We start from the raw sequence: 13,894 nt of genomic DNA, 5'->3' as shown, positions 1-13,894 counted from the left end.
ATGTTTCTCATCCTGGAATCTGACCTGCTGCTCTGTTGTTTTTCCTCTTTGAATGGAGATTACAGTCTTATCTGGCCTGCTCATATCCTTTTAATTTCCTCTTGCAAATTAAAAAAAAAATAACTTTGTACATTTCTGATGCAAAGCATATCTATTTTTTCTGGCATCTAAAAAAATCCTTTTATCCCCCATCCGTTTCTGGTGGACTCGACTAGATGTTAAAATGTTTTGGCTCTCGTGGCCATTTCTGCTTTTCCTGGCACATTTCTGTCTCAGACCAGCCTTCGAACAGGTGGCCGACCGCCTCAGCACCAGAGTTTGGGGGGCCAAAGTCTTGGTCATAAATCTACCTCATTCTGAGATGACTACTTTGAAATTGCACGTTAAATGCAGCTTTCCCCAAGCAGAAATCTTGCCCAACTAGTTTGGGGACGTGAGCAGCGCCCACGGTGCTCTGAGAGAAGGGGTTTAGAGGAAAAGCCCGCGGTCAGGTGTGGCTGTGTGGTTGCGGGCCGAGGGCCTCTGTGACGCAGGGCAGTGGGGGAGCTCAGGTGTGAGGCTGAGGCCTTTCCGTGTCTCTAACTGCTGCTGCTTTCTTGAGTCTAGGCGTCACCAGTCCCCGAGCTGCCTCCCAGCCCCCGGCTGCCTGCGGTTCTTACGGTTCTTACGTGAAGAGGAGAGACAAGACTCCGGAGCCCTGGGCTCGGCCCCCTTGCAGACGGCACGGTGGGCACTTGACAGGGATGGGACGCTGCCGTCTCGGGCATGCTGGGCCATCTGGGGAGAAACGGGCCGGTCTTCCAGCCTGGAGCAAGACAGGAGAACCAGCAATAAATACAGAGGGATCTGCCGACTACCACGTGGCATCACAAACAGATACGGGAAGTGCAAGTAACTGAAATTCTTCCATTAAACTAGCAGACATTGAGCTTTATTAAGGTTACAGGCAGAAACTAGAAAGTACCCTGTTAGCTCCCGTAAATTTACAGTGATATATGGCTTCATATCTTCCTAACACAAGGGTAGCTTCTGGCTTTGGGGGACACGGGAGCATGACATTCCAACCACACAATTTAAGGCACCCATCTTCTGGTTTTTCCTCAGGGGATGAAGCAGGTTAAAGAAGGGCAGATGCAATCAGGAAAGACATGGCAGGTCATGTCAGCCATGACAGCAAGAGCTAGACAGGGGCGGGACAGGGAGGAGCTTGGTCTCGGCATCGCCACCTAAATGGTACCTGCCAGCCCCCGGGGCAGCGGAGACCCGTTCACCCAGCAGACATGAACTGGGTGCCCCATTGTGCCAGACCCCCTGGCCGGGTGCCGGGTGCCAGAGACAGGGGGCCCCAGGCCAGCAAAGCCCCGAGAGGTGGTGGGACAGAGGCGGGACCCTCATTCAGCCTTGACAGCAGGTCCCGAGGAAGGCTCTCCAGGTGGGCGTGGAAGCACAGCACTTGGTTCTCTTCAACAAGGAGACACTGCACCTGCCCGGCGAGGGCCTGGGGGCAGACAGAGCGGGGCGAGGATGTGGTGCTCTGCCCAGGGCTGGGCCCTATGAGACGGCAGTTCTTGAATGTCAGTTCAGTAGCAAAAACCAACAGACGTTAAGCCACCCTGGAGGGCAGGAAGGGCTGTGTGTGTGTGTGTGGCATTCAGCCAGTCCAGCTAGGGGTGCCTGGGGCCAAAGAGGGAACATTTTCCAATAGGAGGTAACACGGTGAGGCAGATGCAGAGGCGGAAACAACAACGACAAAATGTCACACTGTTACAGAAAGATTTAAGGCATGACAAACTGCGGGCTGGAGGGGACAGGCGTCCTGGGGTGCTTTGAAGCCTGAGGTCGGGAGGGGGGGGGACCAACTGAGAAGGACCTTGTCAGCCAGGGTTTGCTTAGATTTGATCCCTTAGGGAAATAGGAGTCACAGAAACGACAGGCCATGATGATGGGCTGGACACCTCACTCTAGGGTGGTGGGTGGTGGACCGTGGCGGGGGCGCCATTAGGGGAGAAGAGATGGCTCAGGAGGGCAGGGGGGAGGGAGGGCCAGGGCTGGGGGAGCAGAGGGAGGAGAGGGCTAGGCAGCCACGGGGTGGGATTCTGGCTCAGGTATTTGGGGGTATTAACATTCCCTGAAGCAGGGGCTCAGAAGACAGTGGTGTTCACGTAGGAATCGCGGACTTGGGGTGCTGCGGGGACACCCCTCGTGCTTGGGGCAGGTCTGGAACGGAGTGAGAGTTGGGTGGCAGCAGTGCGTAAGGAAACCTGAGGACAAGCAGGATGGGTAGGGACAGGAAATGGGGCATTTTAGGAGGCAGAGGGGTGAGTTAGGGGCCAAGCCCACGTGGCAGCAGGGAGTGGGGGCGGGAGAGCGACCAGGAGGGTCACAGTGGCAACCGCGAGAGACGTTGAGTGTCCTCTAGGGTTGGAAGCTGCAACTGATGAGTTACTGAACTCCACAGCTGAAACGAATGATGTTCTAGATGTTGGCTAATTGAATTTTAATTAAAAAAAAAAAAAGCAGCTGTAAGGTCACCAGTGGCTGTGGCAGCGGTAACTTGAAGTCACTGCCGGGCCGCGTGGGCCACGAAGGGAGGCACAGGGGGCGGGAAGCAGGCAGAGGGGGACTGGGCAAGGGGGGCCGGGGGCCTGGGAGCCTGTCAGAAGGCCTGAGGAAGGAAAGCAGGAGGAGGGGAGGGTGAAGCTGGAGCAAGAGATGTTAAATGATGGCGCCAAGTTTGAACAGTGAATGGTGGGGAGAGATCCAGAACCCACGGAGGGGTGAGGCTGGAGGGAGCGGTTCGAGGAGGAAACAGGCCCATGGAGGGCTGGGGGCACACATCTAGGGTGAGGGAGGGCCCTGAGCTGTGCAGAGTGACCATCTTTTTATTTTCAACCTTTTTTTTCTTGATTAAAAAACCACTAAGTGTTTATCATGAAAAATTCGGGAAATAGATGGACTATAGAATGTCCTGTCCTCCCAATACCTGGACGCGCCTACTATTAACATCTGCTATCTTTTCACTTTAAAAAAATGCAAACATATACTTGAAACAATTAACTTGGGATCACTGTAAGTGGCCAGCAAACTGGAGCTACCCTGTTTTATAATTTGCTTTTTCACTTAGCAATGTACTGTGAGGCTCTCCCCATGTATTAGATATTCTTCTAAAACAGCAGTTTCATACTGTTTTGTGTGAATATATAATTATGTAAACAGCCTCCTACTTTGGGCATTTAGATTCTTTTTTTTTTTTAATGAATAAGATTTTCTTTCTTTATTTTTTTAGAGAGGGAGAGGGAGAGAGAGAATCTTAGGCAGGCTCCACGCCCAGTGCAGAGCCCCACATGGGGCTTGATCTCTTGGGTAGAGATCATGACCTGAGTCGAAATCAAGAGTCGGATGCTTAACCGACTGAGCCCCCCAGGTGCCCCCATTTGGATTTCTTATGAATACTGCAATAAGTACCCATGTATATGTATCCGTGAGTATCTGATTGCTTCTCAGCATCAAATCCTAGAAGTGGGATTACTGACTGCAGGAGTACTAGTACCTCGAATGTGTGCGGAGTGTACCGTCAGTGTCTCTAAAATCACTGAGATTCTCGGTTCACACTCCTGGCAACACTAGGTGATCAGAGCCGGCCGGCTGCGTGGAGTCACAGACGCTTTTTACAGGGGCTAACTAAAGATCCTGCCGAGCGCAGGGGGCAGCCGGCATCCGCCACCATCCACTGACCACAGGACATTGACCATGGCTCTCCCCCAAGAGGCGGCTGGCTCTGTGTGCTTCTGGGGATGGAAATCACACCTCATTTATTCTTTTTTTTTTTTTTATTCTTGTTCTAGCCGTTAGCACTCCATCCGGCACGCAGAAGTGGTACAATGTTTGCAGAACTGGCCCAAGAGAGGGAGCTGCTCATGGGCAACTGAGCTAGAGTGGGAAGGTCCAGTTCCAGGAAAATGAGGTCCTCTGTCCTTGCAGGGACCACTTCCACAAGTCAGGGGACAGCCCCATGTGCTCCCCAGGCATGGAAAGACGCCCTCTTCTTCCTCTCCACAAGGGAGAACACTGACCCCAGAATTAACGGTGCCCATTGGTTAGGTCTTATATTATTAGATTCCCTTTATCCTTATTTCTAACTAAATATCCTTATATCGTTGCCTTTCTGGGTTTCAAGAACTTTAAAAGATAATCTTAAAATAATTTTTAAAGATGATGACCTGGCATCCTCTATCCCATGTTAAGCAAGATGAATTTTATCAGCTCCTCTTACCACTTCCACTTAAGATATAAACTAGATTTACTAGCAGTTGACATTTGGCGATATTCCAGATCAAACAAGCAAACACAAAACCTGAGATAAATGACATTTTGGGGACAGTGAGGGAATGCTGCTACACTATATGATTTATGTGAATGTTAACTTTCTTAGGTGTGATAATGTGGTTAAGGACAGGATGTTCTTACTCTCGGCAGTGTGTGCTGTAAGTCTGCAACCTCCTTTCAAACCGTTTAGCAAAACAAAGCATACGTGTGTAAAGTATACATTATGCACGTAGAGGAGACCGAGAGAGGATGCAAAGGTGGCAAGATGTTAACAGCTGGAAGTGAAGTTAAAAAATACTGATAGTAAGTTTGAGAGAAAAATGCATATTAGCAATTTAAAATAAGAACCTTGAAATATGAAGCACATGAAGACTAATTTTGAAATCAAATCAAACAGTTCACCAATCCATGGAGGCGGCCTGGAAATACTCACAGGGCGAGTCCCACGTGGGCAATAGCCCCTGGCAGGAGCCGGGAGCCGGGGCTTGGCATCCCCAGCAGCCACGCACGGCCTCCGCGAGGGCAGGCACTTCTGTGCTCCGTTTGTGGCTGAATCCCCAGCACCTGGTCGTTCATGACAAATGTCTATAGAGTAAAACTAGAGACAACCAAACTGCCCAGCTATGGGGGATAACTAAAATAGGTCCTATTCATTTGAACTATTTTATGGCCAATCACTGTAGGTCTTTCTCCTGCTCTCTATACCCCTCTGGCTCGTACCCGTTTCTCTCTGCCATTCTCTCTAGACAGCTGGACTGCCTGGCCTGGGGAGCCCACGGGGGTTGAGGCCCCCAGGCCCCCAGGTTGATCCGAGGTTCTGGGTAACCACACTAAAATTTTGTTCACATAAATGGGTAGGAGCAAGGCTATGAAGAAAGCTAGGCCGCTAAACATGCATAGAGTTGCTTTAAACAGTGAGTGTGTTTATCTAAAGATATGTCTTTACCCACGACGCTCCACCCCAGCGGAAGGCCCGGTGCAGTGGTCGGGGGGCAGCACCAAAGCAACCCGAGTGCTGTCTGGGTTGACCCAACACTGCTCCTTCTGGTCCTTTCCTTTGAAATTACATTGGCCGACACCTGGCTTCTGCCTGGCGAAGGCTGCGAGTGCCCGGAGATCCTGAAATCCAACCACTTCATTTTTTGGAAGAAGAAAGCCAGGGGTGAAGCAGACAATCTCTTTCCCTCAAAAATCCCCAAGAGATAAGCAATGAAGAGATCAATGCTTTCCAGCGTGAAGGTTTTATTTTGAGTTTTTCAATACATACATCTTACACTGCAGTTAAAGCTTAAGAAAAGAAATCCCGCCTCCGTTTGCCCGGACTTACGCTGGGTACCCGGTCCTGTGGCCACCGGGGGTGACGGGCCGGCGCAGGGGCTCGTCAGCACTCTGCTGCACACTGGCCAGGCCCTTCCGCCTTGCCCTGCCCGTGTTTGTCATAATCTGGTGGAAGGAAAGAGGAGACAGGGCTGGAGACACCATCTACTTGACAGCTGACCTCGAAGGAGAAGTTCTTACGTGTAATAAATTAATCTATGGTAACAAGAGGCTTTGCAAATAAATGAGGAAGGATCGCGACACAGATTGTTTAGATAAACAGAAACTGGGGGGAAAATTCCTTCAGGTTTGCATATTATACCATTTAGCAATATAAATTAAAAAAAAATCAGACCACGGAAAAGAGGAGAAGAAAACAGTTTGAATACAGTGACAATCACATCTTGGGGAAGACTGAGTTTTGAAAGTGAGAAGAAAAAACAGATGGGCAGATTTGGTTTCATAAAAATTTTCCGCTTATATATTAGAGATAAGCCGAATGAACAGGTAAACAGCCAGCTGGGAAGGGATATTTGCTCATATTCAACAGATGAAAGGTTAAGATTGTCATTAGATAAGAAGCTCTTACAACTCAGTAAGTAAAACAGGAGACTACCGAGCAAAGAATTCAAAGAGCTAAGTCACAAAATAGAAAAGATCACCAGCAAATACAAGAAAAAAATGACCAACTTTACAAGTAATTAGAAACTACGACTTCACAAAAAAGATATCACCGCTCAGTGATGACGCGACCGTTACAGAGAGGGTCCCACGGCTGGCAGGAGGCCAAAACGTGAGCGGCCCAGCAGGCTGAGTCATTTCTAATTACTTTAGGAAGTAATCTGGTGTTTTATATCAGGAGAGCCATAAAAATGTTCACATTCTTGGGTAAATCCTAGTGAAAGAACCCCAAATATGGAAAACGTTAAATAAACCAAGTGTTTGTTACAAAACTGTTTCATAGAGTAAAACTGGAATAATCTCAGTGGCAAGAGGGGAACAAATAAGTGAAAGACGGTGTATTCATCTGAAATATTAAGTGGCCATTTACAACGATAAAGACTAGGTTATGAAAGAAATGTTTACTTACAACATTTAATAAAAGGTTATAATACTGTGTATAAATGATGCTCTCAGGCTAAAAGCACACAAGACCGGAAGGAGTTGAACATTAACTGCACACAGTGGTAAGCATGACAGTAGAACCAAGAGGAATTTTTTCTCCCCTTTATTTTCCAAGTGTTCCGTTATATGGTTAGATTATGTTAACAATGAAGACACATGGTTTACAAAAGAAATTACCGTAAAACCGGGGAAATGTGAATAGAGTCTGTGGATTGTGCCGGCGCGGACTGCCCATGGGACACGGCGCTCCAGTCACATGAGAGGGGACCACCAGGGAAACTGGGCGAAGGGGGCCTGGGACCTCTCTACACTACCTTTTCAAATTCCTGTGAATCTAGAATTATTTGGAAATAAAAATAAAAAAAAATTGGCTTATACAACAACAAAACCAAACCAGAAATTTTTTAAAAATTGGAATTACATCTTCGATTTCTTGATTTTTGCTGAGAGCTTATTTGGGTTAATCTAGTGTTTGAGGTAGGGAAAAGAAAAAGGGGCCTCCCCACGCGGTGGGGACAGCTGCCAGCTAGGGGGGTGGGCAGGGTTGGGGGGTGCGAAGAGGAGGCAGTGGAAAGGGGAGCAGGGCTGGAGGACAGAGAAGGTGTGAGGCCTTCAGTCTCCGGGGAGGAGATGGCACATGATTAACCTTCTACAGAAGCCCTAAAATGCAGTTCCACCCCCTTTATATCTCCTGTGTGCTCTGCAGAAGGCTATTTTAGCTGCAGTCACTTCACACTGCGGGCTGCTTGTGCTCAGATTCACGCGGCCCCATCCAGGAGCTAGGCTCAAATTTACAGGCCGCACTACTCATCAGGCCAGCAGGCCCCTTACGTCCAGCCTCAAATGCACCCCAGGAACACCTGTGTTTCTCTTTCTCCCTCCATTATTCCAGACAGAACACCCGGGTCTTTCCAAAGAAGGCTCAGAAGGTGGGGTCCTAAGGAACTGGAAAAGGGGAGACAGTGACTATATGCCTTCCTTCCTCCTCGTCCTCCACTCCATGGCCCTTCTGAGCTCACCCTCCCAACTCCTTCCTACAGGACACTTACATGTGGGAGTGTTTCAGCCTTGCAAAACCCCGTCAGCCATACCATTTCCGTCTTTTTTCTTTCTTTCTTTTTTTTTTTTTAATTTTAAGTCATCTCTACAACGCACAGGTTGAACTCACAACCCCGAAATCAAGAGTTGAGTGCTCTACGACTGAGCCAGTCAGGGGCCCCTGCCATACCACCCCCTTTAAACCTTACAGGCCTAAGAAACAACTTCAGATGGGTGGTATTTGTCCTCACCACTGGATGAAGAAACAGCCTGGCCTGTGAGCCAGAATTGTCTGGGCTGTTACCCAAAGGCCTGAGGAAAGGTCCTTGGTGAAGAGGGCTAAGTCCGTGGGACCCAGTGTCGTGTGGGGCACACCCAGCATCTCAGAGCAGCCGCTTCCCAGAGGGCCGCCGGCCTGCTCGCCTTACAACCCGCTGGGCCTGCAGGGTGAGCCACGGTAGCCGCTGGGTCTCTGGGCCCAGTTTCAAAGCAGCCTCTTTGGGCTGGAAAGATCTGAAAGGATTTCTAGTCCAACAACCTGCTGGCTATACCGAGTTCCGCAGAAATGCCTGAGGGGCTATTGGGAGAGAGAAGAGAAAGGGTTCCTGGCAGCCGCCTTACTCGTCTGGAGGGACTCAGGCTTCATCTGTGTGACACATGGGGGTTTCTTTTGAAAGAGCATTCTGCTACTAAAAAAATGCAGCAGATGACTTAGCGAAATGTAATTTATTCAGTAGTAAAAGATGGTCAACACATGTCAATTTAGGTAAAAAATGTTATTTCCCATTTACTAGTTTTCAAGGATTGGTGAATCACATAAAGAAATTGTGACATGTTAATAGAACAGTACGAATTTTTATAATATAGGTACTCTATCTATCACCTGTCAGTCTATCCATCCATCCACCCACCCACCCACATAGAAAATAATATGGGAGCTGGAGCAGACACTGTTTGCTGCCCACCCAATATTCATTCTCTCTTGACCAATGGTACTCTGATTTTGTTGGCAAAGAAATGTTTCTACTTAAAAATACTCCCTTATCCAGACTCCCTTTGCAGCTGGGGGTCCTGTGACTCGGTTCTGACCAGTGGGAATAAAGCCGAGTCACCAGCTGGAGCTTTGGGGACAAGCACTGCAGAGGGGGAGATGTGGCCGGTCTGCCTGTTTGGCCCTCTTCCTGACTGTGTCATGGGTCTGTGCCAGGAGCTGCACCGGTCACCTCATGACCAAGAGGCCACACCGTGGGAACGAAGGGCTGATAATTATGTTTTTGTAACATTTGCGAAAGTAGGATATTTTAATTGCAAGCACTTAACTACTGATGTTTTTTCCTACTCTGACTTCCCTTCTGCTGCTTCTTCCTACTCTGACTTCCCTTGTCACACTTCCCTTCATGTTGGTGACATGATGCTAGAACGGCCAAAGGCAACTTAGGACTTAGGGAAGGGGATGCTGAGTCCAGGTGACAGTTCCTGTGGGTTTCCTGGGATATATCCGTATGATTCCCACCCACTTCGGTGCACAGCCAAGCAATCGCTAGCCGTCCTGGGGCAGGAATGGCTTCTAGGAATTCCCTATGTTGTCAGGGTATTTATGAATAATCAGCATGCAAGAAAACTTGAAATACCCCAAATCTTGCAGCTTATTTGTGGAAGAGACTTGACGATGATGTTCTCAAATTTAGCGACAATCCTAAAAATGTACACAGCATTACCAAAAGCTAAATGTGAGGCCAGAAGATTTTCTAATCTTGATCAAATTTGATCAAATATGTTACAAGAAGGACTAATTTCTTTTTCTCTCTGTAGAAAACAGAACAAACTCATTGTCATATATGTAGAGGCAATCAAAGGCATAAAACAAAAATAAAAAAGCCCCTATGAGGTGTGCAAAGTAGCTAATTAATAAAAACACAATTTTTCTGTCTGTAGTATCAATTAAAATTTGAATTCACTGTGATTTATTTTCTCATTCTCATTCTAAAGTAGGTGTTCACTTTCATAACTGCTTTGTATTCCTTTATTTAAAGAAGGCCTCCCCAGCTTGGGCCTCCTGGCTGACTCAGTCAGTTAAGCATCTGCCTTCGGCTCAGGTCAAACCCCACGTGGGGCTCCCTGTTCTCCCTCTTCGCCTCCACACTGCTTGTGCTTTCTCTCTAGCTAGCTCTCTCTCAAATAAATAAATAAAATCTTAAAAAAAAATAAAGAAGGCTTCCCAAACCCTGTAAGCTGGAGGTCCCACAAACCCTGGGTCTTCCTTTCGTACCGACAGGCAGAATGTAGAAAGACATGGACAGAGCCTGGAGTCTGATGTCTCCCGGTATCATCATCGGTGGGACTGATAAGGCAAGACTCTCTGCTATTTGTAGTTGATAAAGGAAAGACACTAGAGATAAATGGGAAGGAACAGTGGTTTTATGGTTGTTTGTGCTCTTTACTTCTGACTTTTGAGTAATGAGCACGCATTTCTTTTGTAATTAGAAAGAAGAATACATGGGGCGCCTGACATGCTCAGTGTGCAACTCTTGATCTCAGGGTTGTGAGTTTGAGTCCCATGTTTGGTGTGGACATTAAATAAAAATAAATAAATAGGGGCACCTAAGTGGCTCAGTTGGTTAAGCGTCTGCCTTCAGCTCAGGTCATGATGCCAGAGTCCAGGGATGGAGCCCCCTCCTCGGGCTCCCTGCTCAACGGGGAGTCTGCTTCTCCCTCTGCCCCCTTACCCTCCTCGTGCTCTTTCTCGCTCGCTCTCTCTCAAATTAAAAAAAGTCTAAAATAAATAAGAAAATAAACAAACATAAAAAAATAGAATACAAGAAATAAACTGAAAAAGAAACGCATTCAGAATATTCGGGGGTTGGGGATTTCCTCCCTGCTTGTTCGGTTGTGTTTTCACACACAAGAATGTGGTGGAGTCTTGGTTCTGACTGATCTCCCACTCTGCAAAGGGCACTGAGCTTTCAACCATCAGTCAGGCAGAGCAGGAATAACGGACTGGAAAGAGATTGGAAAAAGCTGCAAAGTGGAGACGTATTTGAAAAAAAAAATACCTAGAAACAAAAATTGCAAACTGAGGCCCTTCCTTCTCTGGTTTTGGTTTTTGCGGCAAGCAAAACAGGGCCAGCTTCCAGCGCCTCGTGCTCCCACCCAGGGCAGTGGGATGGCGGGGGCCCGGAGCCCGGCTTTCTCCGAGGGGTTCAGCCCTGCACCCAGCCAGCTGTGCCCACTGCCCAAGTGGCAAAGTTTCCATGGCCCAGACTCCAGGACCCCTGGGGGCAGGGGGTGTGGTAATAAAGACGCAGATTCCCAGGCCCACCTCCATACACACATTCTCTGGAGGCAGGGCTAACCAGTCCTTCAGGCAGTCTCTGGAAAACCGCATGAATTTGGGCCTTCATCTGACAGGGGGAAGAAAGTGTAGAAAGCGAGTAATTAGCTGTTACAATTGGCATTCCCCCCAAACTGAGTCTATGCTTAAAACTGAGACGGCATAGAAATTGTGACTATGCCACTCAGTCGGACTTCTCTCAGTTTTCAAATACAGCATGTAATTCACTGGAAAATGGACAGCTGTTCCAGAAGGTGGCACAGCCTAGTGGGAAAGAGCAAGGGCGAGCAGGCTCAGATCAACTTGAGAATATTCCTTACCCTTCCTCAGCCTCAGCTCTCCTGTCTAGAAAATGTTACACTCACAGAGTTTCCCCTGTAGCTTGTTGGGAGGACCAAATTAAATGGAGTCAGATGTGTGAAGCAGTCAGCACAGGGCTTGACCCATGACAGGTGCTGAACTAATTTAAGACAAATCTATTACTGTTGTTAAAGGTAACCAACCATCGGTTTAAACTCTGAAATAAAAACAAAAAACTGAGATGCTATGATAAATATCTATGCCCCTTTAACCAAGGCGACAAAGCTATTTAAATCAGGGCATTCTTTTTAGGAAGAATTAAATGATTAATCAGCATAGTATAGATGATACAAAAAACTTCAGAAATAACCAAGCAAGGAGAAGTTGGCAAATCACAAGTCTTGACCTGCTGACAGCCATGGCCTCAGGAAGAAACAAGGCCTGCTGCTTTTCACCAGAATTATGAGTAAGCAACACCTCTCACATGACCACTGCCACTCTCATGCAAGCTTAGGAAAACGGACTTGTTCTGTCACCAGCTTTCTGAGCTCTCTGTGGTCTGCAGCGTTTGTGGTGGCCCGGGCTCTGGGCTCTGTTGGCTTGCCTTTGGCAGGATGGGGACCGGCAGTGGGGCCTCGAGGGGAAGGGGGAAGGGTGTGGCCACGAATGCCCAGCAGGGGGCGAGCTATGGGGTCCAGGAATCCTGAGAATGGCTTCCTTCCATCCCCCAACACCCTGGTGGCCGGCGGCCCCGCCCTGATCCTAGACTCTATCTGTGAGCCACAGTCCAGGGCCTGGGGCTGGGAGGAACCCTGTGCAAGCTCTGTGTGCAGGACGGTCTCTGCCCAGCCTCTCACCATCCCTCGCTGTTATCTGCATCCCTCGCCAACCGCACAGTTTCATCCGATCTGCCTTCTTCTGTAAACTTCTCGGAGGTGACAGCTAGGTCTTCAATTTCTCGGCGTTCTGCTATGTGTTAAGGCAAATGCCATGAATTCAAAAAAATTTTTTTGAATGTTCTAGTACGTTTCAAAAGGTCCGCATCTTTCAAGTGATCTTGAAAAACCTATAATCTACGCGGTACGTCAGAAGAGGAGGCGAGAATCATGACTTTTGGGCACACACGCCCCAGTGAAACGTCTTCTATCGTTACCAGGTTCCCTCGTCTGCCACAAGCCAATACGATGTGAACTTAGAGCCCTCGCCCGCCCTGGGGCCAAAGCACAGCAAGTAAGAGTCGTCGTGGAAATCGGTGACCCCCCACCCCAGAGGCCGGCAGGCTGCCCATTCCAAATCAAGACTGGGTGACTGAGGGTGGCTGAGCAGGCCTCACGGACAAAGACGGCAACACTGGGAGTGGACGCAGCCCCTCAGTGACGACTGCTCCACACAGTTTTCTTTCTTTTTTTTTTTTTTTAAGATTTTATTTATTTATTCGACAGAGATAGGGACAGAGAGAGAGAGAGAACACAAGCAGGGGGAGTGGGAGAGGAAGAAGCAGGCTCCCAGAGGAGGAGCCTGATGCGGGGCTCGGTCCCATAACGCCGGGATCACGCCCTGAGCCAAAGGCAGACACTTAACGACTGCGCCACCTAGGCGCCCCTCCACAGTTTTCTAATGAAACTTTAAAACTGTTTCTACTATGAGATCCAACGGTGACCTGGTGCCGTGGCTGAGGGGTGGCCCCAGACAGAGATGTCCGTGTTCTAACCCCAAGAGCCTGTGAATGTGACATTTGGAAAAGCCATCTTTGCAGATGTAATTAAGGATCTTGAGATGAAGAGATCATCCTAGGTTATCCTAGATCCAATGACAAGTGTCCATTTAAGAGAGGAAAGAGAGGCTCCTCCCGCTGGGAGCCTGCTTCTTCCTCTCCCACTCCCCCTGCCTGTGTTCCGTCTCTCACTGGCTGTCTCTATCTCTGTCAAATAAACGAAATCTAAAAAAAAAAAAAAAAAAAAAGAGAGGAAAGAGAGAAGGGGAGGAGGCCCCATGGAGACAGAGGCAGAGTTCGGGACAGACGCAGCCACAAGCCGAGGGACATCGGAACCACCAGAAGCCGGGGGAGCACAAGAGCTTCTCCCCCAGGACCTTTGGAGGGGGCATGGCTGTGTGGACACCTTGATTTTGGACTTCTGGCCCCCAGAACTGTGAGCGAACACACGTTTGGTGTTCAAAGCCATCGGTTTATGCTCATTTGTTACTCTGGCCCGAGGAAGCGAAGACACTTGGTCTCACGCTTACACATAATGCATTCGTTCTGTATGCCATTCGTGTTCCTCACATCTCAACTGGAAAGTACTGGACACCAACGAGACAGGCAAACGTGCTGGATTCAAAACCTTTCCTTTGGTGCAAGGATAGCGCATCTCTATTCAGGGGCTTCAGCGCTGCATGCTATGGGAAGATGACACCATTTCCAGATGCCACGACACTGGGTGGCTGGTCTATCTGCAA

The 13,894-nt window shown here is 48.5% G+C and overlaps 1 protein-coding gene across 12 annotated transcripts in view; it reads right to left on the bottom strand.

Moving 5' to 3' along the window:
• ARMC9 (armadillo repeat containing 9) overlaps positions 1-13,894 on the bottom strand; it is a 151,103-nt gene that overhangs the window by 18,768 nt on the left and 118,441 nt on the right. For 8 of the 12 annotated variants that reach the window (XM_034655378.1, XM_034655380.1, XM_034655382.1 and 5 more), the window contains 2 exons: positions 5,654-5,769; positions 660-805 (listed from right to left, as the gene is read on the bottom strand). In XM_034655378.1, the coding sequence (XP_034511269.1) occupies positions 660-805; positions 5,654-5,769 (262 nt within the window). The remainder of the gene's footprint in view (positions 1-659; positions 806-5,653; positions 5,770-13,894) is intronic. The other 4 variants (XM_034655383.1, XM_034655379.1, XM_034655381.1 and 1 more) reach the window with 2 other exon arrangements.

Source organism: Ailuropoda melanoleuca, chromosome 2 (assembly GCF_002007445.2).
Source record: "Ailuropoda melanoleuca isolate Jingjing chromosome 2, ASM200744v2, whole genome shotgun sequence".
In the NCBI taxonomy this organism is placed as follows: domain Eukaryota; kingdom Metazoa; phylum Chordata; class Mammalia; order Carnivora; family Ursidae; genus Ailuropoda; species Ailuropoda melanoleuca.
Note: the sequence above shows the minus strand (reverse complement) of the source record. Positions and strands in the feature narration are given on the sequence as shown.